Source organism: Myotis nattereri (genome assembly GCF_964212035.1).
Source record: "Myotis nattereri genome assembly, chromosome: 19".
NCBI lineage: Eukaryota > Metazoa > Chordata > Mammalia > Chiroptera > Vespertilionidae > Myotis > Myotis nattereri.
The window spans coordinates 13,289,197-13,316,274 of NC_138095.1; the positions used below are offsets into that span (position 1 = coordinate 13,289,197).

Below are 27,078 nucleotides of genomic sequence, written 5' to 3' on the forward strand. Positions count from 1 at the left end.
AGCTCAGGCCTCCCCTGCGCACGCACTTACACCCGGGAAACCCCTAAAACCCGCCAGCCTTCGCTTTGCGCACGCGCCTTTTGAGGCCCTAGTGTCGCTGCCAACGGAGGTGGCGGCGCGTTTCCCGCCAGGCCAGGGGGGCGTGGCGCGGCGCGACGCGCAGTTTGATGACGACATCTTGGCGCCGGATGCCGAATGGTAGCCCCAGTCCCTGAAGATGAGGAACGCTGTAGACTCCACAGGTGAGTAGCGGGAGCCGCGCGCCCGACGGTCCCGGCAGCCTCTCTGAGCTTCCGCTGAAGGTGCCTTCGTTCCTCCGCGAGCCCGGGCCGGGCCTCCGCGTCTCTGCCCCGGCCGGGCCGGCGGGGGAGCCTAGGGCCTGGGCTCCGCCCTCATGCCGCCTTCCCGCGCGGCTCACACATCCAGTCCCGGTGGGTGCTCGGTGAACGTTCGTTGAACGAGTTGGAGGAAGGAAAGCTGCGAGTGAATCTTGAGCTTTGGACTCAACAAACCGTGTAGGAAGAAGAGCCGGGTGTGGGTCCCGGCCCGAGCCTTCCTCCCATTGTCCGAGCCACTCTCCTCCGTGGTACGGGGCATGGTGCCCAGTGCCTGCTTCTCAGGGCAGCTGTGAGCGACAAAGGGGATCCTGTTCGGCCCCTCAGAGCAGCTAGCAGCGGTTCTCAACCTTCCGAATGCCGCGACCCTTTAATACAGTTCCCCATGTTGTGGTGACCCCCACATAGTGATTAATCACAAAAACTATGTAATTATATATGTGTTTTCCGGTGGTCTTAGGCGACCCCTGTGAAAGGGCCGTTCGACCCCCAAAGGGGTCGCGACCCACAGGTTGAGAACCGCATAGCTAGAGGGAGTCCTTGGCAGAATCAGCGATGCCTGAGGGCTGCCGCTCTCAGAAGAAACCCCAAAACTAGGTCGGAAGCAGCTCCTGAGGAAAGGGGTTGCTGAAGTGGTAGGATGAAGCAGACGCTTGGTGCACAGCACAGAAGGGGTGATGGGGGGCGGTGGGGGGGGCAGACCAGGGCAGGGTCGGAGACCTGTGTAAGAGGCACTGCCTGCCTTGGAAAGACCCCTCGTTTGGCACCTCTGGCCTCATTCCTTCAGCCCCTGCCTGGTCCAGACTTCCTCTGAGCAAGGGGGTGCTTTCCCCTCGTCCTAAAGCTCTGCCCTTTGCAAGCAACTCAGGGTTTTATGCTGCGTTGATAGTTTTGGAATAGTTCTCATGACCACTTGATTCAGGACTGAGGTGTTTTGTCTTAAGTTTTCTTTAAAACGGAAACTGATCGCTAGTTTAAGAGTTGAGGGAAAAACGTGGAGGTGTTTATATTGCCAAATGACAGATATGTGCGTCTCCTGCCAGCTTCTCAGGTGCCTACACCGTCTCCTTGCACCCAACCTCTCCATCCACATTAAGTTGTCAGTTGCTACCTCAGTGCCCTTACTCAGGCCAGTAGGCAAAGCCGTGCAAGGGAAAGCCAGCAGTAACCCATCGTTGGAGCTAGGCAAGCTTCCACTCTGCTCAGTCCAAGACTGAAATCATGGTGCTTTGCTCTTATCTAGATGCTCTGGAGAAGAATCTGCTTCGAAGCTTACTCAGGTTGCTGTCAGGATCTAGTTCTTGGGAGTTGTAGAACTAAGGTCCCTGTTTCCTCGCTGGCTGTCAGCCAAGGCTGCTCTGTATTTTATGGTCCACTGACTTGACACTTTAAATTGTATCTGCAAAATTCACAGCAATATCCAGATGGTTGTGATTGGATAACCAGGGGCTGGCACTTGGAGGGCTAGCTTTAGAATTCTGGCTGCCACTGAGAAGTAAATGAGAAATATATGCAGAGCCTCAGAACGGTGGTTCTCAACCTTCCTCATGCCGTGACCCTTTAATACAGTTCCTCATGTGGTGACCCCAACCATAAAATTATTTTCGTTGCTACTTCATAACTGTAATTTTGCTACTGTTATGAATCGTAATGTAAATATCTGATATGCAAGATGTATTTTCATTGCAACTTGAACATAATTAAAGCATAGTGATTAATCACAAAAGCAATATGTAATTATATATGTGTTTTCCGATGGTCTTACGCGACCCCTGTGAAAGGGTCGTTCGACCCCCCAAAGGGTCGCGACCCACAAGTTGAGAACCGCTGCCCTAGAACCAGGCCTGGCACATAGCAAGTGCTATACAAGCGTTACCACCTATTACCAAGGATTTGCCACCGCAAACGTGTCTCTGAAGCTGGCCACTGTGGGGGCTGCGTGAGAATGGCATTTCTATAACACAAGGGACATGGCAATGCAGTATGTGATGAGTTCTACAAATGTCCTCCTGGGCATTGTGAAACGATACAGTGTTGTGTTTGGCAGATGTTGAGATTTCTTATTTGCTTTTCCACAGTGGTTTCCTAAGACGGCCGTTTTCAACTCCACCAGAGGCTACTATGGCATTCCCTCACCTGCAACAGCCCAGCTTCCTACTGGTAAATATCAACTGCCCGTGTGAGTGTCAGTTCAAAGCTGAGGGACTGCCCTGGCTGGCTAGGCTCTGTGGATAGAGAATCAGCCTGCGGACTGAAGGGTCCTGGGTTCGATTCCGGTCAAGGGCACATGCCCAGGTTGCAGACTCAGTCCCCAGTAGAGGGTATGCAGGAGGCAGCCAATCAGTGATTCACTCTCATCTTTGATGTTTCTATCTCTCCCTCTCCCTGCCTCTCTGAAATCAATAAAAATATTTTAAAAAAAAACAAAGCTAAGGGACCTGGGAGTTCCTCCCACCAACTTGAACTCTCCAGTGGTTGTTTTTTTGTTTTTTTTAATATCTTTTGTTGATTTTTTTACCGAGAGGAAGGGAGAGGGATAGAGAGTTAGAAACATCGATGAGAGAGAAACATCGATCAGCTGCCTCCTGCACACCTCCCACTGGGGATGTGCCTGCAACCAAGGCACATGCCCTCGACCGGAATCGAACCTGGGACCCTTCAGTCCACAGGCTGACGCTCTATCCACTGAGCCACACCGGTGAGGGCTCCAGTGGTTGTTTTAAGGTGCATGTGATGAAAATAACACTGGACTCAGGGTTGAAATCCTTAGGCTTGACTCTGCCTCTGCAGGACGTGGGTTCACTCATCCTCTGGGCCCTGGTTTTCTCATCTACAGGGCGAGATGATTCAAATGCCATTTTCCCTGCTACCCAGGGTATGGGGAGGAGCAACTGAAAAGATATACCTTCAAATTTTATGTCTTGTAAATCCTTACACAAATGTGTAATAGTCATAATTGTCATTAGTGAAAGATGGAGGAACACTGTTCTGCTGGGGGCAACCAGGACTGTACTTTAAATATTAAACATGAGCCCTGGCCAGGGCACTAAGTGGTTAGAGCAGTGGCCCAGGCACCAAACGGTTATGGTTTAATTCCTAGTCAAGGGTGCATACCTGGGTTGCAGGTTCAATCCCCGGCCCTGGTCGGGGTGAGTACAGGAGGCAACCAATTGATGTGTCTCTCTCACATTGATGTTTCTCTCTCCCCCCCACCCTCCATCCATCCCTCCCTTCCACACTCTCTCAAAATCACTGGGAAAAATGTCCTTGGATGAGGATTATCATATATATATTAAATATGATGCTGAGAAGTTAAGCATAAGACAGATATCAGTGGTGAAAGGTTCAAATTTCAGTTCCCAGAAGATACTTGAGATAAACATTTATTTGGAAGGACATTCTTCCTTCGTGTACCTTCTAGAGCAGTGGTTCTCAACCTTGGCTGTACATTAGAATCACTTGGGAATCTTTTTAAAATCCTGATTTCTGGGCCTCATCCTCCGGAAATTCTGTTTCTTTGTTATGGGGTGGGGCCACAACATTAGTAACAAAGAAACAGAATTTCCAGAGGATGAGGCCCAGAAATCAGGATTTTAAAAAGATTCCCAGGTGATTCTAATGTGCAGCCAAGGTTGAGAACCACTGCACTAGAGCCAACAGATCCAACCTGTGACCTACACAGCCCAAGTCTTCACCTCTGACTGAGGCCCCATAGACTCCACCCTTGTTTGAAGCTGGACAAGGCCTTAGATATCCTTGGGCAAAGCCCTCTTCATTGAAACTCTGACATTTCCTCTTGACCTCCATCCATGTGTGTGGAGGCTTCTTTTTCTTTGTGTAGTCAAGGTACACACCCCATGAACTCAGGTAGATTTCCTTAGTTCTTGTCCTGAATGCTTTCTGGCCTTTCCATGGTCTTCATGATTAGTGTCAGCACTTGGCTGAAGCCATATGTGGATTTTAACTTGCCTGTTTCTTTTTTACATTTTTCCTTTTTTTTTTTAATCTTTATTGTTGAGAGTGTTACAGATGTTCCCCCTTTTGCCCCTCATTGCCTCCCTCCACCCAGTTCTCACCCCACCCCATGCCTTCACCACCTTACTGTCTGTGTCCATAGGTAAGATCTTTGGTTAATCTCTTCAATCCCCCACCTCCCCCGTTCCCTCTGAGATTTGTCTGTCCCATGCTTCCATGCCTCTGATTCTGTTTTATTCACCAGTTTATTTTGTTCATTAGGTTTCTGTTCATTTATTTTGATTTTTAGATTCAATTGTTGATATGTATTTGTTGCCATTTTATTGTTCATATTTCTTACCTCTTCTCCTCCCCCTCCTCCTCTTCCTCCTCCCCCTCCCCTTCCTTCTTCATAGGTAAGTAACTGCTTTTCTGTTGCTGCTTTTAAGATATTCTCTTTGTCTTTAACCCTTGGCATTTTAATTATGATGTGTCTTGGTGTGGGCCTCTTTGAGTTCCTCTTGTTTGGGACTATCTGCGCTTCCTGGACTTGTAAGTCTATTTCTTTCACCAGGTAGGGGAAGTTTTCTGTCATTATTTCTTCAAAGAGGTTTTCAATTTCTTGCTCTCTCTTATCTTTTGGCACCCCTTCAATGTTGGTACGCTTGAAGTTGTCCCAGAGACTCTTTACACGTTCTTCATATTTTTTTTATTCTTTTTTCTTTTTGCTCTTCTGATTGGGTGTTTTTTGCTTCCTCATATTCCAAATCATTGACTTGAATCTCAGAATCCTCTAGTTGAATTCCTGTAAGTGGTTCTTTACTTCAGTTAGTGTATGCTTAATTTCTGACTGGCCCTTTTTCATGACATTGAATGACTTTCAAGTCTCACTAGTCCCTTGAAGCTCTCATGAAGATCCTTGAGTAACCTCATAACTGTGGTTTTGAACTCGGTATCCAGTAGTTTGCTTGCTTCCACTTCTTTCATTTGTGATGTGTTTCTTTGTCTCTGAATTTTTGCTGCTTCCCTGTGTTTGTTTCTATGAATTAGGTAGAGCTACTATGTCTCCTGGAATTGGTAGAGTGCCCTTGTGTAGTAGGTGTCCTGTAGGGCCCAGTGGCTCAACCTCCCTAGTCACCTGAGCTGGACACTCTAAGTGTGTCCCTGTGTGTGCTGTATGCACAGTCTTGTAGTTGAGCCTTGATTGCTGTTGGCGTCTCTGGGAGGAGTTGACCTCCAGGCCAATTGGCTGTGAGGACCAGCTGCAAAGACAGTGGGAGAGCTGCTGTGCAGGAGGCAAGGCCCATATGTGAAGCAAGGCAGGCTTGGCTCATGCTAATGCTGGTCGTGGGCCTTTTATTGGTAGATTTGGGGCATGCTGTCACCAGCTGCAGCTTGTTTGAGAGATTTTAGCAAAGTCTGAAGCCTGAGCCAGGACAGGACATTCATATGGAAAAGCTGCTGCAAACAGCTTGGGTGGGGCTGCAAATTTAATGGGGCGTGGATAGGGAATCCCTAGGGCGGAGCAAACAGTGTGGGCTGCTAGATATGGCTGACAGTCAGCCCTCTAATAGGGGAGGTCCCAGCACAGGAACAATGATCCTTGAAAGCACCGTCTCAGAGAAAGCCACCCTTGGTTCCTGCCCCGATGCCAGACAGTCCAGTTCCTCCTCATATGTGTCTGAGTCCTCCAGAGCCGCCTGGTGCTGAAGTTCAGAGGTATTGAATCTAAGTGTGTTTGTGCGCCAGCCCTTTAAAAGGAACAGCTGGGTCTCCAGCAGCCTCTGTGTCTTTTAGACACAATCCCCACTGGTTTTTACAGCCCATAGTTACAGGGACTTTTCTTCCTAGTTCTGGAACCATGGGCTGGGGTTCTGGTGTGGGGCTGGGACCCCTTGCTCCTCTTGGGCAGCTTCTGCAAAGATGATCTCCCTCCCAATTAAAAAAGCGACACAGGTGGGTGTCAGACCATCCTGGTCCATGCCCCTGCCCCTCCTACCAGTCTCAATGTGCTTTCTTTCTTCTTTACTTCTCTAGTTGTAGGACTTCCATTCAACCAGCTTTCAGACGGTTCTGAATGATAGTGGTTCTGTATTTTAGTTGTAATTTCGATGTGGTTGTGGGAGGCAGCAAGTACAGGCATTTGCCTATTTTGCCATCTTGCAAGGTCCCTGCCTATTTCTTTCTTTTTTTTACCTTTTGTTTGTCTTTATTACTTCTTTTTTTTTTTTTATACTTTTATTGATTTTTTACAGAGAGGAAGGGAGAGAGATAGAGAGTTAGAAACATCGATCAGCTGCCTCCTGCACATCTCCCACTGGGGATGTGCCCGCAACCCAGGTACATGCCCCTGACCGGAATCGAACCTGGGACCTTTCAGTCCGCAGGCCAACGCTCTATCCACTGAGCCAAACCGGCTTCGGCTATTACTTCTTTTTTTAAAAATTTTAAATTCTTTATTGTTTAAAGTATTACATATATCTCCTTTTCCCCCCCATTGACCTCTTCCTGGCTTCTTTCCACTATCCCTCTTCCGGCCCCCCAGCACAATTCCCCTCCCCGCTACTGTCTGTGTCCTTTGGTTATGCTTATATGCATGCATACAAGTTCTTTGGTTGATCTCTTGCCTGCCTTCCCTCCGAGGTTCCACGGTCTGTTTGATCCTTCTCTGTCTCTGGATCTATTTTTGTTCATCAGTTTATGTTGTTCATTATATTCCACAAATTAGTGAGATCATGTGATATTTATCTTTCTCTAACTGGCTTATTTCGCTTAGCATGATGCTCTCCAGGTCCATCCATGCTATTGCAAATGGTAAGAGTTCTTTTTTTTTTTTTTTAATAGCAGCATAATATTCCATTGTGTAGTTGTACCAGTTTTTTAATCCACTCATCTGCTGATGGGCACTTAGGCTGTTTCCAAATCTTACCTGTTATAAATTGTGCTGCTATGAACATAGGGGTGCATTTATTCTTTCTGATTGGTGTTTTCTGATTTCTTGGGATCCCTGCCTGTTTCTTACAGTTATGAAGGTTCAGTAGGTTCATTTTCACTAAATAAAAGATGTTTTAGTTAAGGGCTTAAATAGCAACAAGTAACACCCTCATTTTATTGGGCATTCTTACTGATGGTCACAGTGGTGTAAATCATGGGTGGGCAGTCCTATAGGAATTTACCGTTCATTGCATACACACTTGGTGAACACTCTGTGGTCTATGAGGGGAGCCCTATCCCATAGGGGCCTCTCCTGAATGTGGGGCTGACCCCCTGCTTGTGGGTCAGGCAGAAGTCAGTTTTATTTTGGTAATATGCAGTTCTTTGAGGTAACTGGGGATGCCTAACAGAGGCTGCTGGGAAGCAAGCCTGATAGTTACTTGTCTAGAAGGCATGGTACCTCAGCCTCTCTTCCAGTTGCATCCTTTAGGTCACTGACATATGCCTGACCTAATGTATGAGGTGCTGGGGAATCAGGTTGGTGGTATGTATCTCACTCCTGCCTATCACTTGGGTTTCTGTTTTGACTCGAGCCAGAATATCATCAAAAGCTGCAAAATGAATATGTTCATGATATTTTTTCGGTTTCTTATAGGCTAGCCTGAAAGCTGACACAATAAATAAGCCCTTTGCACAGCGGTGCCAAGACTTGGTTAAAGTCATAGAAGATTTTCCAGCAAAGGTACAGCTCTGCTAGCATCTCTTTGGGGCATGTCTCATGCTATCCTTGAAAAATGTTCTTATAGTCCCTAGTTTCCACCTCTGAGCCCTGCCCTACACAGAGGCCTGACCGGCATTGTGACTGTCGCATATGTGGATACATTTAAACATGTGAACATGTAAGCCAGGGTTTTCTACCGTGGATGCTTTTGTCCCACACGGGATGCTTGGCAGTGTCCAGGGACATTTTTAATTATCACAGAGGAGTGGTGCTACTGGTATCAAGTGGTAGAGACCAGCCACACTGGTAAAACGTCTCATAATGCACAGGGCAACCCCCACAACAAAGAAGTGTTCAGCCTAAAATGTCAACAGTACCAAAGTGGAGAAACTCTGGTGTAAATACTGAAAATGTGTGCTCCCATCACACCCAGAATTGTCAATTAGTAGTAAGTAAGTTCAAGAAGCTGGCCTGGACAAGGAGTTACTACCAAATGACAGCAAGTCTCAGTTTCAAGGGCTCACTTTGAGAAGAACATTGCCACCCTTAGTAAAGATCTCTTTAAATATGGTGACTAATTTAACTGGCCCACATATAAAACAATACTGCTGGATATGCCCCATAACCACGATGAAAGGGTCCAAGGCTGCTGCTCTCCTGTTGGACTGTTGTGCCAGGGTTCCTGTGGGTGCCGGGCTGGTCCTGTGGGCTTTTGAACCAGGGAGTAAGCCCTCCATGCTCAGAGCTCAGGTCCAGCTAGGGAAGTGGGCAGCATGAGATGCAGGACCGGAGCTGGCACACAGCCCAGCAGTGAGCTCTGGTCCTCAGCAAGCCTGCCCAAGGCCTCATCCGCACACTGTTTCAGGAGCTGCATGCCATCTTCCCATGGCTGGTAGAGAGCATTTTCGGCAGCTTGGACGGTGTTCTCATCGGCTGGAACCTCCGCTCCTTACAGGGACGTGTGAGCCCTGTCGAATACAGCATCGCGATGGAATTTCTAGACCCTGGGTAGGTAGGTTTGTCACCTGAGGAGCCGGATGTTTCCTCTGGTGATCCCACTTTTAAATTATTGTATTTTTCAAAGTTAAGAAACAAATCAAAGCAAGATGGTTTGCAGTTCATTTGCCTGCTTTTCTTGTCTTAATTTCATACTCAGTGGCCCAATGATGAAGTTGGTATATAAACTTCAAGCTGAAGACTATAAGTTTGACTTTCCTGTCTCCTACCTGCCTGTAAGTAAGCCCTGGGGTGAAAGCTGTGCTTGGGCAGAGACCCCAGACAGTGGCTGCAGTGGTGGTAGGTGGGCCGGGGCTCAGAGGGGCTGTCACATTGGGCAGGAGAATGCCATGGTATCTGTTCAGGGTCAAGGAGGCATCACAAATTGGAATTTTTTTTTTTTAATATATTTTATTGCTTTTTTACAGAGAGGAAGGGAGAGAGACAGAGAGTTAGAAACATCGATGAGAGAGAAACATCGATCAGCCGCCTCCTGCACACCCCCTACTGGGGATGTGCCCGCAACCCAGGTACATGCCCTTGACTGGAATCGAACCTGGGACCTTTCAGTCCGCAGGCCGATGCTCTATCCACTGAGCCAAAACCGGTTTCGGCACAAATTGGAATTTTTAAGATCATCACAAATTCTGCCAATGGGAAAGGCACCATGCTGCCCAGTTTGCTACTGGCTAGATGATAGGCAGGGCCATGTGACTGATTACAACGGGTGACTTGCTCGGTGGGTATGAAAAGCAGAGGAGATGGGATTCATTAAGCTCATAAATGTGCACAGCTGCTGCCTTTGCTGTTGGTGGGTCTTTCTGATGATACTAGAGGCCCAGTGCTCCGATTCGTGCACTGGTGGGGTCCCTTGGCCTGGCCCGTAGGGATGGGGCCGAAACCAGCAGTCCAACATCCCCCGAGGAGTCCCAAAATGTTGAGAGGGCACTTTGCAAAGCTGCTGTCACTCAGCAGCTCCTGCATTGAGCGTCTGCCCCCTAGTGGTCAGTGCGTGTCATAATTACCAGCCCATCAGCCCGTCGCTTATGCGTTTATATATATAAATGAGAGATTCTAAGTGAAAGCTTGCTTAAGTACTATGCAGGAGGTAGTGCTGTTCCCATGAACAGGGTCCATGTGCTGGCCGCCTCCTCAGCAGCCTTCCCAAAGGACTGCACACATGGGGCACTGAGCCAGAGCCTGCCTGCGAGCCTGCCTCCCTCTCTCCACAGGGCCCCGTGAAGGCATCCATCCAGGAGCACGTGGTCCCTGACAGCCCTCTATACCACAATAAGGTCCAGTGCCCTCCCACCGGGGGCCTCGGCCTGAACCTGGCCCTCAGTATCCTTTGCTGACCCCGTGGGTAGGGAGGCTGGGGTGGCCAGCAGTGTGGGGTCAGTGGGGGTGCGGTGGCCCAACTGCCTTGCCGTTTGTCCCCTGATCCTGCCTTCAGATCCGTTCGAGTATTACATGTTCTTTTTCGCTTTGAGCCTCATCACTCAAAAGGTACAGAAGGGATTCCTCTGAACAGAGTTTGCTTTACTGGAAACCCCTGAGAGGGTGGGGGGCGTGGCCCTGGGCTCTTGTTTTCACCCAGCAAGGGGAGCTTGGAATTTGCCTGAGAGCCAGCTGCCAGCCTTGCTTTGTCTTCCATTTCTCCTTTTCCCTTCCTGCCTCATTTCTCTGGGTCTTCCTTTCCTCCCTCCTCCAGTCACTTAGGGCAGTAGACTGGTGGGCGGACTTGACAGGTGATGTCGGGTGACAGGCACCCTAAGTGGCAGTCAGGGGGCTTCCCATAGGAGGTGCTTACCAGACAGTGGGGCAGAGTGGAGGGGTCACAGATGGGTAGGACTGAGGGTTAGTCAGGCTGCCTGTGATGGGGGCTTTTCTCCTGGCACCACCCTCAGTGTGTGTGGGCTGGCCTCAGGGAAGCAGCCACATCCCAAAGCTTTTGTGTGATTGCTGGGGTCAGCAGCCTGGGGTGGGGCCCAGCGCGACCCACTAACTCGAGTTTTGTTTTTCAGCCACTCCCCGGGGCCCTCCATGTTCGTACTTCAGACTGTGCCTATTTCATCCTGGTGGACAGGTACCTATCGTGGTTCCTGCCCACAGAAGGCAGCGTGCTCCCCCCACTCTCCTCCAGTCCTGGGGGGCCCAGCCCCTCACCAGCTCCCAGGTAAGGCTCTCCGGCTACCCTGGCCTTTGGCCAGTACCTGAGGTATCCCGTGCCTGCCAATAGCTATTCTACAAAGGAGTAGCCTGGTCATTGAGCACTGCTCATGCAACAATGGTGCCCACTCTGTCCAGGGCTCCCCAGTTTCTCTTATGCCTGAGATGCCCCTACCCCAGCTGCCATGGCACAGACTAGAGTGCAGGGGTAAGGAGGATGTCTGTTTTGGTTTCCAGTGACCATCCCTGAAGTGGTCAGGCCCTGTGGCTGCATGGCCCTGCTGTGAGAACGGGCTGTGTTCTGCCCATAGCATCCTCCCCACATGCAACATCCATTCCCTACACTGAGGTGCTAATGTTCTCTGTATGGTCCCAATTTTAGTATATGTGCTGCTGAAGCAGCAGCGTTGTTGACCAAAACATTGTTATGTGATCCATGAAGTAGTAGGAATCTGTGTGACTTGAGAACCAGGTCTTGGCCTGAGCCAGAGTTCTTGGGATGGAGAGCATTTTATGTCAGTGAGCAGGCCGTTACTGTGCAGCCTGGAGGTGAACGGGGCCCTTTAGCTGGCTCTCCCCAGGAGATCCTCCTGCCCTAACAGCCACTGCCTGTGCTCCTCTGACCCTCCTCCACCTCACTGGCCCAACTCCTTCCCTGGGAGGCTGCAGGCAGGCTTTCCTGCACATGCTAGCCCACCCCACATCTGGCACATGCCATACCCCAAGCTCACAAATACAGACAGATGCCCCCAAGGAAAGGGGATTGAAAGAGGAGAGGGGGGCTTTGGGGTGGGCCAGAATCACGCCTTCTCACAGGCAGACTGCAGCTGCCAAATGGTTTTCTGGGCCTGATTTTGTCTGCTTATTTTTACATATTTAAGACTTACAAAAAAGTTGCTATGCATAACATAAAGAACTACTATAGACCCTTCAGCCAGAGATTTCTAAATTGTTTTTATCCTCTATCTGTATGTTTTTTCTGGGTCCTTTACGTAAGTTATAGATATGATGCCCATTATCTCTTAATATTTCAGAGTGTATCTCCTAATAGTGAGTGCACACTCCTTCATAACCACAGCACTTCTCTCCAAGTCAGGGAGCAGGGATTGCTACCAGGCCACTGTCTAATCCTCAGACCCCACTGGGGCTTCACCAGCTATCCCATCAATGGCAGTTACCTGAGTAGGATTCAGCTCAGGGTCACTTATTACATACAGATGTCTCTATAGTCCCCTTCAATCTGCAACTTGACACCATTGTAGCATGCAGTCTAGGTGCGTGCAGAATGCCCTGGACCTGGGTTCTCGGGTATTTTCTTACGATCGGGCCCAGGTTGGACATTGTTTGGTAGGAGCTCTGCGGCGGTGACTCATGGTGTCCATGTGCCCCATTATAGGCGACATTAGCTTGATCACTGGGCTAAGCAGGGGGTTGGCCATGTTTTCCTGCTGTAAAGTTAAATAAGTACTTTGTTCCAATAATAATTAACAAGAGGAATTTAATGGGAAGATATTGTGAGACTTTATACTTATCACTTAATGTTAGCATCCCTTGGTGCTCCTTGGCCAAATCAGTTATTAATGGAATGGTGCCAAGTGATGAATTTTTAAATGTCATCACTTCTTTGTTTACTAGGGAACATTCTCTTCCCGTTTGTTTGTATAAATCCACATGGGCTGGGTAGTCATTGTACGATTCAACAGGTTGTAATTGTTGTTGTGGTCATTGATTTTGATGTCCAAGTTGCCCCTAATGAAGGCCTGTTTCTCTGTCTTCCTCAGGACTCCAGCCATGCCTTTTGCTTCCTATGGCCTCCACCACCCCAGTCTTCTGAAGCGACATATATCTCATCAGACATCTGTGAACGCAGACCCTGCCTCCCATGAGATCTGGAGGTCGGAAACTCTACTCCAGGTGAGAACTGAGGCAGCTCCGCTCTGCTTCCATTTCAAAATAAACTGCTCACCACTTTCCACCCCATGGGCCAGAGGCCTAAGGACTGCCGCTGAGCTGGATGGTGCTTCTGAATTGTCAATATTTCCCTTCTGTGACATTTAGAAAAATAGGCGGGAAGAAATTGACCCACCTATCTAACCTGTACCTCATTGCCAGTGTTTTTCATCCCAGGATTTCCTGTGCAGGGTTTTGTTTTGTTTTTCTCATGGTGATGTAATCACTGCCCAGTCTTGTAGTTTGCAGTAAATCTGAGTAAAAGTTCTCACCACGCCACCTTTCTGACGCGCTCCCATGTGGTTGGGAAGGTTCCTGTGATCACTGTCATGTGGATATTAAATCCTGCACCGGCTACATTTTTATGATGCTTAATAGAGAGGGCCTTTGAAACCTTCACCTTGGTCAGCAGGCAGCCCCCGGCCCTTCTGTCCTAGGGACCCACAGGGGAGGTGGCAGTGCCCCATGTCAGCCTGTCCCCCAGGCTTGGTCTGGCTCACTCCTGCAGCGCAGCGCTGGCCGCCTTCCGGGCCTTGCTGTCCCACCGTGGAGAGTGCGGTTAGGCTGGTTCTGACACAGGATTCTGGGGCTGAGACGGCAACCACAACATTGCTTATTGGCAACCTGGAGTGGATAAGGTGGGGTTCTGTCCCTCCCACCTGGTACATAACTCTTGGCGTGGGGGTTGCTGTGTTTTTAGAGACTTCCATGTTATTGTCAGCAGCACTGGGAGGTGGGGCATCTGGAATCATCTTCCCTGTTCACTGAGGGGCCCAGTGCTTCAGTTGGCGCCCAGCTAAGTGGGCTCTGGGTTCTGCCAGCCGTGAGGAGGGCAGGTGACCAAGGCATGGGCTTATAGGACAGAACGGGAGGGTTGTTTTAATTTTTATTTTTTTGAATTATGGTAAAATACACAAAGTTTACTATCTTAACCACTTTAAAGTATACTAAAATTGTTGTAATTGATCTCAAGACTTTTTTATCTTGAAAAATTGAAGCTCTGTGCCCACTAATCAATAATTCCTCATTCCTCTTCTCCCCCAGCCCCTGGCAACCACTATGCTACTCTATTTCTATGAATTTGACCTACTCTAGGTGCCTATATAAGTGGAATCATGATTTTATTTTATGACTGACTGACTTCACTTAGTATAGTGAACCTTCAAAGTTCATCCATGTTATAGCATGTGTTAGAATTTCCTCCCTTTTTTAGGATATTTAGTAATATCCCATTGTATGTAAATAATCACATTTTGTTCATTCATCTGTCAATGGACACTTGATTTACTTTCACCTATTGACTATTATGAATAATGCTGCTATGAACATGGATGTGCAAATAGCTCTCCTAGACCCTGCTTTCAATTCATTTGAGTATATACCCAGAAGTGGATTGCTGGACTATCTAGTAATAGTTAAATTTTTTTAAAAAACAGCCATACTGTTTTCCACAGTGGCTGCACCATTTTGCATTCCCACCAGCAGTGCACAGAGGCTCCAGTTATTTCACATCCTCTCCAACACTCATTATTTTCTGTTCTTTTTATGATACCCATCCTATGGATATGAGGTGGTATCTCATTGTGATTTTGATTTGTTGCTCTAATGATTAGTGGTATTGAACATCTTTTCATGTCCTATTGGATATTTGTCTTATCTTTGGAGAAATGTCTAAGTCTTTTGCCCATTTTTTAATTGTGCTGTTTGTTTTTATGTTGTTGAGTTTTAGGCATTCTCTGTATATTTTAGGTGTTAATCCTTTATCAGATACATGAATTGCAAATACTTTCCTCCATTCTTTGAGTTGCTTTTTTATTCTATGATATCTTTTATTTATTTATTACTTTTTAAAATGTATTTTTATTGACTTCAGAGAGGGAAAGAGAGATAGAAACATCAGTGATCAGAGAGAATCATTGATCAGCTGCCTTCTGCATGCCCTCCACTGAGATTGAGCCCACAACCCGAGCATGTGCCCCGACCAAGAATCAAACCATAACCTTCTGGTTCATAGGTCGACCTTCAACCACTGAGCAACACTGGCCAGACTGTCTATAACAGTGATGGCGAACCTCTGACACGCTTGTCAGAGGTGACACGCGAACTCATTTTTTTGGTTGATTTTTCTTTGTTAAATGGCATTTAAATATATAAAATAAATATCAAAAATATAAGTCTTTGTTTTACTATGGTTGCAAATATCAAACAATTTCTATATGTGACACGGCACCAGAGTTAAGTTAGGGTTTTTCAAAATGCTGACACGCCGAGCTCAAAAGGTTCGCCATCACTGGTCTATAATATCTTTTGACACACAAAAGTTTTTCATTTTCATGAAGTCCAGTTTGTCTATTTTTCCTTTGTTGCCTGTGCTTTTGAAGTCATGTCTAAGAAATAATTGCCAAATTCCATATCATGAAGGTTTCTCCCCGTGCTTCTAAGAACTTTATCATTTTAGCTCTTACATTTAGGTCTTTGATCCATTTTGAGTTATTTTTTGTTTATGGTGTTAAGTAAGGATCCAACTTCATTCATTTGCATGTGGATATCCTGTTTCCCAGCAGCATTTGTTGAAAACACTGTCCTTTCCTCCATTGAATAGTCTTCACACTGTTGCTAATTCATTTAACCAGCTAATACTCTTTTGCAGGTTTTTGTTGAAATGTGGCTTCATCATTATTCCTTGGAGATGTACCAAAAAATGCAGTCCCCTCACGCCAAGGTACGTTGCCATAGTTTCTTTCCATCCCCTGCGCTTGTCCTGGTGTGCCTGGTCAGCCTGCTGCTTTCTATCCTTGATGTCAGTTTTCAAGGGCTGGATGGTGGGAAACCACCCCTCCCTCAGATGCTGACCAGCAGGTGGGTTTGGTTCTGTGGTGGGCTTGCACCCTGAGGGCTGGAGGCCTCTTGTCTGGGGTCCTCCTGAGCTACTTCCAGAGCCCCCTTGTGGCAGCAGGAACAGATGAGGTGGTGGTGCTCATGCTCTGGCAAGGGAGCCGCTGATGCTTCTGGGAGCTGTGTCTGGTCTGTCATGTCTGTCATCACAGCGCCTCCTGCTTTCCTGCTGAGGGGTGCCTGACAGACCCCGGCCACCCTGGGTCTCCACCTTCTGCACATCAGCAGGCTTTGTGGTGGGTGGAGCCTGACATCCTCCTGCATGTGGCCTGGCCTGTTTCCTCCTCCTCCTCACCTCTCCCCTTCTCTCCCTGGGCTACGTGTGTGTAAAGCTGTGGAGGTGGCCAAGACCCTGGCACCCTCTGGGGGTGCTGTCCCAGGGCCCATAGCCCACTGGACTGACTTGTCAGGGTAGAACAGTTCTGTTCAGTTAGTAAGATGGGCACTTAGGCTCCTACTCCGTGAGACTGCAGTGCCAGGCTTCTCTGTACCAGGTTGCTTCTGTCACTGCCAGACAAAAATTCTCATAAGCTTCCTTGGGAATGAAGGATCTATGGTTTTTATAAAAATGGAAAATGGCTGTCTGTAACTTTTGCTCTGTGATTCTGGGGAGAAGTGGGGGTTCTGCTCCTGCTGCAGAGTCTCAGCAACCAGTTCTGTGGTCCCAGTGCTCTGCCCAGTGGTGGGTTGGGGTGCAGCCCTCCCACCGCTGCTCTTTTAAAGTCCCCAAGTCTGCTTCCTTGGTGTCACATAGGAGGAGGAGGAGGAGAACATGGGACTCCATCCTGGGCCTCTCAGGTCACAAAGCCCTTGCACTGCTCTTCCATCTTCCAGAGCTGACTCTGCATGTTCCTGGCTGGTGCACAGTGGTCAGGGGTCCTGGGAGGCTCCTCAGCCCCTGTGCACGTGGCTTGGTCTTGCAGAGGCCGCATCGCTGCACTGCCTTCCTTGTCTGCTTGTTCCGTCTCCCGAGCCAGTGGAAGCATGCCGCTCTCATTTTCAGCAGATAGCGAGGCAGAAAGGCCTTTCTAGTCTGAGTCCACATGGGGAAGAGGCAGTGCCTGTCCTTGCCAAAGCAGGGGGGCCTTCCCCTTCTCCCCACATTTGCTTCCTCCTCTTGGTCAGACCACAGGGTGTGTGAGAGCTGCTCAGGATGTCTCGGGTGGGGGCGGAGGGGGTTGTTCTCACCTGGCATCAGAGAGGTTCTGCCCTTTCCCTCCTATTGAGGTAGAAAAGCAAAACCTGAAACAACTGGGTGTGTAGGAAGCCGGGAAAGACAGCTGTGGCGGTCTGCTTCATCTGAGGCCCCTTAGCGTTTATCCAGGCCCATGCTGCCTGCACTGCACCATACGGAAACTCTTGTGAGTTTTGGTTTCAGGGAGGCAGGGAGTGTAGCACCTGGAAATCCCCAGTGTGTCTGTGGCTGAGCTGGGCTGGGCTGGGTGCAGAGTGCATGCTCGCTCCCTGGAGGCCTGGCCTCCATTCCACCCAGCTTGCTGAGTGGGGCTTCTGGGAGGGCAGTAAGGATGGCCACAGCCCTGCAGGCTGGTATGAGGCTGCCCTGTGTCCCCACTGGCCAGGACAGGAACCCAACAGGAAAACTGTATGCCCTGATTCCTCCTGAGGGCTGCAGCTGAGCCCAAGGTCTGGCCTGAAGGAAGGCTGTGAATGGCCAACTCCTTCTTGCTGTGCTCCTCCTCACCCCTGCGCCGCGTGTCTCTGGCTGTGCCTGTCCCTTGGAGGCTGGCACACTCGTTCTGACCTCTCCTGTGTGAAGCATGCTGCTCAGCCCACGGCATGGCCCTCGCAGGGCAGGATGTGTGCCTGGACTGGCTCTTAGCTGTGCTTGGCTGACAGAGCGCTGCTTTTGCAGGCCTTGGTGCTGCAGGGAGGGAGGGTGGAAGGTCCTGGGTGGGGCCAGGCAGCATGGGAGCTCAGCTGTCATCTCCAGCATCCCAGGCTCAGGGAGTGTGTGACCATGGCCAGATTCTTGCCACTGGGACTAATGAAAGGCTCTGTGTATCTGGAGGGTTGGGGTCCCTGTGAGGCAGAGAGAGGCTGGTCTTCCCAGAATTAGATCCAAGGAGTGCTTGTGTCTCCTTTAACCATTTCCGGAATGTTGAGTGTGGAGGGCGTTTGGTGGGGCCTGGTGGCTGAGCTGTGCTCACTGTGTGCTGCCTTTAGGAACCAGCCCCCGTCAGGACAGAACACTGACTGGATCTTAGACACATAGGAATTGTGCTGGTCAGTTTTTCCTCAGGACAACCCAGCGAAGCCCAGGCAATTACATAGCTTTGTTTTCTTGGCAGAGAGGCCTCCATTAGAATTGGATCCTAAAGAGTTTCTCTCCGGAGGCTCTGGCCTTCAGGGCCTTGGTTGTTGGCACCTGGGCTCCTCGTGGGCTGTGGTTGCGTGTACAGGGCCCTCAGGGTCAGGGGAGAGCGGGACCTCAGGAGGGAAAGTGAGTCAGGCCGACCTCGGAGAGCTGGAGAGGCTTTCAGGCCCAGTGGCATGGAGGGGCCTCGGGTCGTCTGAAGGGTCTGTTCACGCCCTGCCTGGCAGGTGCTGCTAGGAGGGGCGGTCTGGGTTGCCATGAGGGTGGCCGCACTGGCCTGAGGTTGCTGGGCTGTGGTTATTAGGATTGTCACTGACATGCTTTTGTTTTTGTTTTTTGTTTTTGTTTTTTCTCTTACTTCTGGGCTCTCACTTTTTTCTTTTCCCCTCTCTCCCCTCCCCTTCCTCCGCCTTCTCTGGCTTCTGTTTTGTTGTCTCAGCTGGAGGTTCTGCACTACCGACTCAGTGTCTCCAGCGCCCTTCACAGCCCTGCCCAACCCAGCCTCCAGGCCCTCCACGCCTACCAAGTACTGGCTGCTCTTGATCTGTTCCGTTTCACCCCTGCCCTGTGGTGTAGGCCACAGAGCTCATGTCAGTGCAGTGGTAAAGCGAGGGCATGGCTGGGGGCCTGCTGGGGGTGATACAGAGACCGTTCCACACACAGCCAGGCCCTGGGGCTTGAGGGTGGCCATGGCCCTTCAGCGTGGCCCAGCCTCCGGATTTGTAGACTAGCCAGGGTTTGGGATGTGCAGCCATGTGGCAGGAAGTGAGGCACATGATCCCTGCTGGCTGTGGGGTCATCAGATCTTCCTGGTCATGCCTCAAGCCAGTTGAGGTATCACAAGTTCTTATGTGTTGTGGTGGCTCCATGCTTGGCCCTAGTTTGAGGAAGCGAAATATTTTTGCTTTTGCTGTAGAGCCCAACTCACCCTGCGGTTCAAGCCTGTACTTGAAGTGACCGAGGCCACGAGGCCCGGGGCTGCAGTTCTGCTGAGCTGAGCCTGTGTGTGAGGCAGAGGCAGGAGAACTTTGGGCTTGGTCCTCCGGCCTGGAAATGCTGTCAGTTCTTGGGTGACCCAGGCCTGGCCTTCTACAGGCCCAGTCTTGTGACCTCATGGAGACTGGTCTGCTTCGGCAGAAATGAATAGTGTGACAGAGTTGAGGCCAGCAAAGTGGAGTTCAGCCCTGTAGGGTGTTTCAGGACTGACAGCCTCATAGTTCATTGATGTATGAGATGAGGCCAGAAGTCTGGGCAGAAACGGCCGAGTGGTGCATGGAGCCGTGCTCGGAGCCTGTCTATCTCATTGTCCGTGGGAGCACACGTTGAATTTGAACACAAGGTGCAAAGTTTTGTTTTGCTGGGATAGGTTGTCAGTGCATAGCACATATTGGGGTTTCTGCTCAGAAGCAGCAGCTGCAGTGAGGAGGGAAGAGCATGTTCCAGAAGGTTCAGTATGGGCCAGCTGGGCACAGAAGTTGGTGCCGCTCCAGCCTCTATTGGGGAGGGTCCCTGGAGAAACATCTGGCTGCATTCACTCTGCAGCAGGAGGGCCAAGAGCCTGGAATGGGCTTTGGAAAAGTGTCCCTAAAAGGAGGCCCCCTGCCACGTAAGCAGAGATTCCTGCGGGGCTTTGGCTCAGGAGGGTGTGGAGCTGGAAGACTGGCTTGAGGGAGCATAGCCGATGGGGTTACAGTGATTGCTGGGGGCCCGGGCAGGGAGCCGGCTCTCCAGAAATCCCAGGAAGGATGGGTCGAGATGGGATTGGGGATCCTGGTTCCCCTGTCCACGGCCAGGTAAGAGGGAGAGGTCAGGAAGGAGAAGGGGGAGGGTTTTGAGCAGGAAGTTCTCAGGTCTGATATTGATGCCCTTCTAATCTTATATTACTAAAATAGCCCATGCTTTTTGCTTTTTTCTTCAGAACAAGGCAGATTCATTGCATAAAGACTTTAAAATGCAAATAAGCAGAAGGAAATCACCTTAGTAGCATAGTATCATCCCTAGATGTGGGGGGGGCGGGGGGTGTCACCTGGGCCTGTGGAGGCATTTCCATGACAGAGAGTGGCATGGATGTGGGCAAGGTCCATTAGGCTGGCTTCCTCAGCCCATGAGAGGTCTGTGACTGGGCTGTGCTCAGCACTGCTCTGGGTTGGGATGAGGCTGCCAAGAGCTCTTCTGAGTTTGTTGCGGCCCTAAAGAGCTCAGGTGAGTGTGGGGAGAGGAGCATGTTGGTCTGGACAGCCAGAGTGCGGGGCATGGGGCAGTGGGTCCTGCCTTCCCATGTGGCCTCCGCTACTCGGGGCTTCACCCTGCACTCCATCCCTGAACAGCTGGCGAACAGGCTTTGCTCTGGGTCTGGTTCTCAAAGATCCTACAGGACTCTGAATCAAAAGTCCAGCTCACAAGATTGACCGTGTTCTTGTCTTTGGGGTGGTGCTGACCAGTAGGTCCATTAGCAGCAGAGGGAGGACTGTGTCTAGAAGGGAGAGCAGGTAGAAGGTGGGCTGTGGCAGGAAGAGGAGCTGGAGAGGTTCACCCGGAAAGGGAAGCTGTGGCCACGGCAACCTGTCTGCACACACCTGGGAGGCAGGGGAATACCCAGTCCAGACCCCAGGTGGGTTGGCAGCCTGCCCGCCCCCTGCTCCTCCTCATCCTCTGGCTGGCCAGGAGGTGAGGACCCCTGGCGACCTAGATGGGCAGCAATGACAAGTCACCCACAGAGGGTTTGAAAAAGGGGTTTGAAGCCTGTAGAGAAGCACTTGGACCTTGGATTTTTAGCAGCTCTCCCAAGGCACACTGTGCAGGCTTCGCCACTCTTAGCTTGTCTCGGACCCGGCAGTGCCAGAGTCATCAGCGGGTGGCAGGTATGGGTGGGGCCCCAGGTGGTCCAGCTTTCAGCCTGGCCCATGCATCCTGTGGGGAGAGCAGTGAGATGGGCCCTGCTGGGATGTGTTCAGACCTGGGGGTTCAAGCCCAGAAAACCTGGATCCTGACATTACACCCCTCTCAACCTTAGGAGTCATTCACGCCCACCGAGGAGCACGTGCTGGTGGTGCGCCTGCTGATCAAACACCTGCACGCCTTTTCCAACAGCCTGAAGCCCGAGCAGGTCTCGCCCTCCGCCCATTCCCATGCCACCAGCCCCCTGGAGGAATTCAAACGGTGGGTATGGGGCTGTATGCAGGGCTGCTGTGCTTCAGCCTGCCTCCTTGTGCTCCGCACACATGCTGCCCACTGACTTTCCCCAGGGCGTGTGGGGCCTCACCTTGTCCCCTCCTGGCTCTGGCTCCTCATCCCTACCCTGGCCCCAAAGGTGGGTGGGGCATCCAGCTGCTTTTCTGGCTGCCATGGCCTGTCCCTCCAGGCCTGCCCTCTTCATTAGAAAGCCAGGCTGCAATTGGTTAGAGCATCATGCCGATACGCCAAGAGCCAGGCTGGCCAGGAAAGGCCCTGTCTTGTATGCTCTTGTCCCTTCCTCCAGTGGCAGGCACAAAGGCCAGTGGCTAGGAGGGCCTTCTCAGCAGAGTGGCTCAGTTGTCACAGGAGATTGGGCTCTATGCTGCCCCCTCCCCCTTCTCAGGCAGGGAAGGGGCTGGGGTGGTGAGCCAAGCTGACAAGTGTACAGGAGCCACACTGGATTGGCCACGTGTGCTGTGTATCCTTGGAATGTCCCCTTACCTCTCTGAGCCACGGTTTCTTCCTCTGAAGAATGGGGCTAAAAATAGGAAGTCTCAGCCCCAGAGGGAACCCAGTGCCCCTCCTGGCAGAGCTGGTCCTTAAAGCAGGAGACGCTGGGCTCACTTGTGAGGTGACCCACTTCCTCTCCATAGGGCTGCTGTCCCGAGGTTCGTCCAGCAGAAGCTCTACCTCTTCCTGCAGCACTGCTTCGGCCACTGGCCCCTGGACGCGTCCTTCAGAGCCGTGAGTATCAGCCTGTTAGCCTCACTGAGCTGCACTTGGCCCCCTTCTGAGGGGACACTGAGAGTGACCATCCAAGGGGTGCACTGAGCACCCCTGTGTGTCCTCTCAGGGCAGTGCAGGAAGAAGCCAGATGGTGGCACCCCTGCCCACCCCTGCAGAGCAAAGCCCTGCAGCTGGAAACGTGCCCCTGCTCCCTGAGCTCCCTCCTGGGCCAGATGGCCCAAGGATCAGGCCCAACGCCTGCCCCCACCGCCCACTGTGTCCACGTGTCTCGCCAGGTCCTGGAGATGTGGTTAAGCTACCTGCAGCCCTGGAGGTACGCGCCTGAGAAGCAGCCTCAGGGTAGTGATGGCCAGGCCCGCTGTGTGTCTGAGAGATGGTGAGCCTGCACCCTGCCCCCCCAGGGGGGCTGCTTCGTGGCCCTCGGGGCTCTTCTCTGAGGGGGAGCACAGGCCACCCGCGCCCCACTTGATGCTGCTGTGTCTCGCCTGGGATTGGTTTCCTGTGGAAATAGCAGGTCACCCTCTTCCCCTGTCTCCTTGCCATTATTGTCTCACTCAGGTCTATGTTCACGCTTACCCCCAAACCTTCCTCACCAGTTCGTTCATAGCAGCCACCGCACTTCCCCACCATCTCCCAGCTGGCCCCCAGGCTTCCGTCGGCACCCCTCTCTGGTGCCCTGGCCAACTTTTGCCATGGTCTTGGTCATCTCGGAAAGGGCCTCATTCTAGGGATAGTCCATTGTCCTTGGGGGCCTAGGCCTTGCCAGTCTGTCCTGCCTCCTCCCTGGACACCGCCAGACCTTCTCAGCCACTGATCTTGACACCTCTGTGTGGAAGATCTGGTCCCTGAGTAGCTGCCGGTCCCCAGGGCGCCCTTTGTGCAGGAGAACCTGCTGCTGTACACCAAGCTCTTCGTGGGCTTCCTGAGCCGCGCGCTGCGCACTGACCTGGTCAGCCCCAAGAACGCACTGATGGTGTTCCGAGTGGCCAAAGTCTTTGCCCAGCCCAACCTGGCTGAGATGATCCAGAAAGGTAAGCCCTTAGCCAGGGGGACCCGCAGACCCTGTCTGTGCCTCACAGGCTTGTGGGGGGCCTTGGCAAAGGGTGTTGTAGGGAATCCTGGTGCCCAGAGCAAGAGGAAGGTCTGAGCCTGGCTGAACCCCATCTTCCCCGTGCTCAGCGTGCCTGGCAGAGCGGGGTGCAGATCTCTGAGCTATCTCCCTGGTGACTTGTGGCAGTCAGGTGCCCGTCCTGCTTTCGTCTGAGCCAGCTTTGTTGGGCATTAGCTTCTTATGCTACCTCGTGGGAGTGTTGGCTTCCTGTTGAGACTGGCAGGGCTCAGAGCATCAGGACCTGGGCTCCCTTGCTGCATGTTCACTGCCGTTCGGGAACTCAGGAGGCACTTAGGGAGCCTGCCAGCAGCAACTGGATATTCTGTGTCCTTGGAAGCCAAACCCAGGCTTGTGTCCTGCTTTCCAGGCGAGCAGCTCTTCCTGGAGCCCGAACTCGTCATCGCCCACCGCCAGCACCGACTCTTCTCGGCCCCCACACTCACCGGCAGCTTCCTCTCGTCTTGGCCACCGGCCGTCACCGACACCTCCTTCAAGGTGAAGAGCCATGTCTACAGCCTGGAAGGCCAGGACTGCAAATACACCCCGATGTTCGGGCCAGAGGTCCGGACACTGGTGAGTGAGTCGGCTCAGCCAGTCACGGCCATCCTGAACCTCTGGGACAGTGAGCCAAGAAGGGTGCACACATCTGGGGGGAAGGAGGAAGACTAGGTGTTGAGGAGACACTAGTACTCCCTCCTCCCCTTTTAGGTTCAGTGAAGGCTAATTTTTTTTTCTAATAATAGAGGCAGTGTTTGTTGGGCATTTCCCACATTTAGAATATGCAGCTTAGTTTTTGAAAATCATTGTCATGTGGAAGCCACCCTCCTGGCCCTTGGCAGGCTTCCCGGGGACCACCTGGTGGGGGCTGGGTGCCATGAGGTGGCCACCAGAGCTCAGTGACCTCCCATCTGCCCACAGGTCTTGCGCCTGGCTCAGCTCATCACGCAGGCCAAGCAGACAGCCAAGTCCATCTCTGACCAGTGCGGGGAGAGCACAGCCAGTCGCCCTTTTCTGTCCTGGCTGGGCTTCTGCCTTTCGGACACAAACAGCTCCTACCCAGCCAATGACCTGGACGACATGGGGCAGGACAGCATCCGCAAGACTGACGAGTACCTGGAGAAGGCCCTGGAGTACCTGTGCCAGATGTTCCGAGTATGAGCCGTGAGGCCATTCCCTCCCCAGATTTGGTCCCGTGCCCTCACCCCACTGCTTAGCCCGGGACCAGCCAAAGACCAGGACCTAGTCTGGGCTCCTGCGGGAGAGGCAGGCCTGTGCCTGCAATGTTGTCTGGGTCCCATCGTTGTTAGAGGCCGAGGGGTTGAAGACCAGTTTGCTCCCTTCACCTGGAAACAAGCAGTAGTTTCTCCCTGACAGCTCAGCGAGGCCCAGCTCGCCCAGCTCACTCTCTCCATGGGAACAACTCAGGATGAGAACGGCAAGAAGCAGCTCCCGGATTGCATCGTGGGTGAGGACGGACTCATCCTCACCCCCCTGGGCCGGTACCAGGTAAGGCCCATGTCCCAGAGGGGCCTGGCTCTCCAGGGCTTTCCAGATAGCACACGGGTGGTCCCACCAGCCTGTCCCCGTCCCCCATAATCAGAGACAACTTTGCTGAGTTGTTTGCAAAGGTGTGTTTTCTGGACGGCTCCTGAGGCCCCGCTGTCCCCTGGGGCTCACCTCTCCTGCTGCTTCCAGATCATCAACGGGCTGCGGAAGTTTGACATCGAGTACCAGGGGGACTCGGAACTGCAGCCCATCCGAAGCTATGAGATTGCCAGCCTGGTCCGCTTGCTCTTCCGGCTGTCCTCCACCGTCAACCACAGGGTGAGTGGGGTGGGAAGCCACATCCTCAGCTCAGCGTCCCTTCCATCCTAGAGCTTCACGGAGGGGCTGGTGGAAAGTGTGGCCCCTGCCTGTTGCCCACTCCCCTGTGCCTCTCTGTCTGTGCTCTAGTTTGCAGGCCAGATGAGAGCCCTGTGTTCCCGGGCTGACTTCCTCGGCAGCTTCTGTAGATACCACCTCATGGAGCCAGGGCTGACTGACAGGCACCTGCTGAGCCCCGTGGGGCAGGGGCGTGTGGCCAGCCGTGCCCGGGGCCCCAGGCTCAGCCTTCGTTTCCTGGGCAGCTACCGGACGCTGCTGTCACTGCTGCTGGCCTTCTTTGTGGCCTCTCTGTTCCGCATCGGGCCCCTGCCCTTTGCCCTGCTCCTCGTGCTGGGCTACTTCCTCTACGCTGCGGCCATGACACTGCTGACGGAGCAGGGCAAGCTGCACCAGCTCTGACCACAAGCCAGCCTCTCCCCACACTGCCCCTCCCGTGTACCTGGGAGGCCACCTCCGCACCTGAGCCTGGTCACCGTCACGCTTCCAGGGAGCATTTTCCTGTAGCCTCCGAACCGTTCGGAAGAACGAAGGAGAAGGGCACACAGTCCAGACTTGGCCAGGAAGAGAGCAGCGTCCAGGGCCCATGAGCTGCGTGGGATGGGGACAGACCGGGGCCGGCCATGGGCCTTCCTCCTCCCTGAGCTGGAGGCTCCGCAAGAAGATGGCTGTCAAGGCTTTTCTCTTTTTAACTGTTTCAGGGTTTAGCCATGCGAAGCCAAGGAGTCCATGCTTCCGGGGGGCGGCGGCCTCGCTGTCCTGAGGCGAGCAGTGTGGCCTCAGTCTCCGCCCTGGGTGACCCCAGGACAGCAGCTCAGCCTCTGGCTCCAGAGAAGGACCAAAGACCCTAAAAGCGACGCCTGAGAACATTAAATGGCGATTCTCGGAGCCCTCATTTTCAAACTACATCCGCCACCACACTTGGCAAAACAAGGGTTATTCCTCGTGTTCTCCCAGCGACGGGAAGTCTGGGCCATACAATCCGGCTTTTGAGGAGAAAGGGTTCTTCGGGTGCTCGGTGGGACACCTGGCTTCCCTCAGCCCCCAAGTCAGCAAGACCTCGCTCCGGGGTGGCCCGTGCCACCACCTTGTCCTTCAGGACGGGCTCTCGTCCCGTGCAGGCCTAGGAGACCAGACAGGACCGCCCGGTCCCTCTGCCAGCTTCTGGTCTACAACCAAAGATGATCAAAAGCGTTTGTACCTTCAATAAAATCAAGTGTGCAAAGACAGTAACCTTTCGATACCACTTAAATATTAAAGTTACACAACAATTACATGTTCACTGTCAGAATTTCCCACGGGGTCCCACACCTTTCATTTTACAGATGACACCAGAGGGAACAACTCTTTGAAGAGGGATTTAAACCAGCCATCTCGTGGGGTGCAGGGAGTGTTGTTTTATATTTTGATGTGAATTCCATATCGTGGTATTTGGTAACCTGTGACCAAAAATCCAACCAGGCTTGTAACCCATTCTTAACCCTGAGTCTTCGGTGCCTGGGCTCAGCCTGCTGGGTGTCCTGTCACCCCTCAGCTAGCACAGCCCCCAAGCTAGGTCTAAGCCAAGGGTGGGGAACCTGCTTTCTGCCAAGGGCCATTGGATATTTATAACATCATTCGCAGGCCACACAAAATTACCAACTTAAAAATGAGCCTGCTGCGCGAACCGACTTAAAAATGAGCCTGCTGCGCGAACCGAGATGGCAGGGCAAACACCTGTACTCTGCGCCTCCCGCAACGACATCAAAATTACAACTGAAATGCGGGGCAACCATCAGAACCGCCGGAACGCTGGCTGCGTGGAAGCCCTGCACCAGAGGAGAGAAGGACGCATGGGGGTGGGAGGGGTGGAGGCGGGATGGGCTGGCCCAGCTCC

At 52.0% G+C, this 27,078-nt stretch overlaps 1 protein-coding gene across 1 annotated transcript; it reads left to right on the forward strand.

Moving 5' to 3' along the window:
- The first annotated feature begins 159 nt into the window (after positions 1 to 159).
- Positions 160 to 26,477, forward strand: SMPD4 (sphingomyelin phosphodiesterase 4). Its single transcript, XM_081113473.1, has 20 exons — positions 160 to 242; positions 2,414 to 2,495; positions 7,879 to 7,965; positions 8,810 to 8,952; positions 9,101 to 9,176; positions 10,173 to 10,281; positions 10,394 to 10,446; positions 10,965 to 11,116; positions 12,891 to 13,023; positions 15,710 to 15,781; positions 18,729 to 18,815; positions 21,303 to 21,448; positions 22,117 to 22,207; positions 22,486 to 22,586; positions 23,078 to 23,241; positions 23,689 to 23,894; positions 24,240 to 24,473; positions 24,696 to 24,827; positions 25,017 to 25,145; positions 25,275 to 26,477. Exons 1-20 carry the CDS (start codon positions 196 to 198, stop codon positions 25,602 to 25,604), a joined length of 2,574 nt encoding a protein of 857 aa, XP_080969599.1. The 5' UTR covers positions 160 to 195; the 3' UTR covers positions 25,605 to 26,477.
- The last annotated feature ends 601 nt before the right edge of the window (positions 26,478 to 27,078 follow it).

Coding starts and splice junctions, on each gene's coding strand:
- SMPD4 (XM_081113473.1), top strand. CDS start 196: ATGGTAGCCCCAGTCCCTGAAGATGAGGAACGCTGTAGACTCCACAG. Junction 22,587..23,077: donor CGCTGTGTGTCTGAGAGATG/GTGAGCCTGCAC, acceptor GCCGGTCCCCAG/GGCGCCCTTTGTGCAGGAGA. Junction 24,828..25,016: donor CCCCCCTGGGCCGGTACCAG/GTAAGGCCCATG, acceptor TGCTGCTTCCAG/ATCATCAACGGGCTGCGGAA.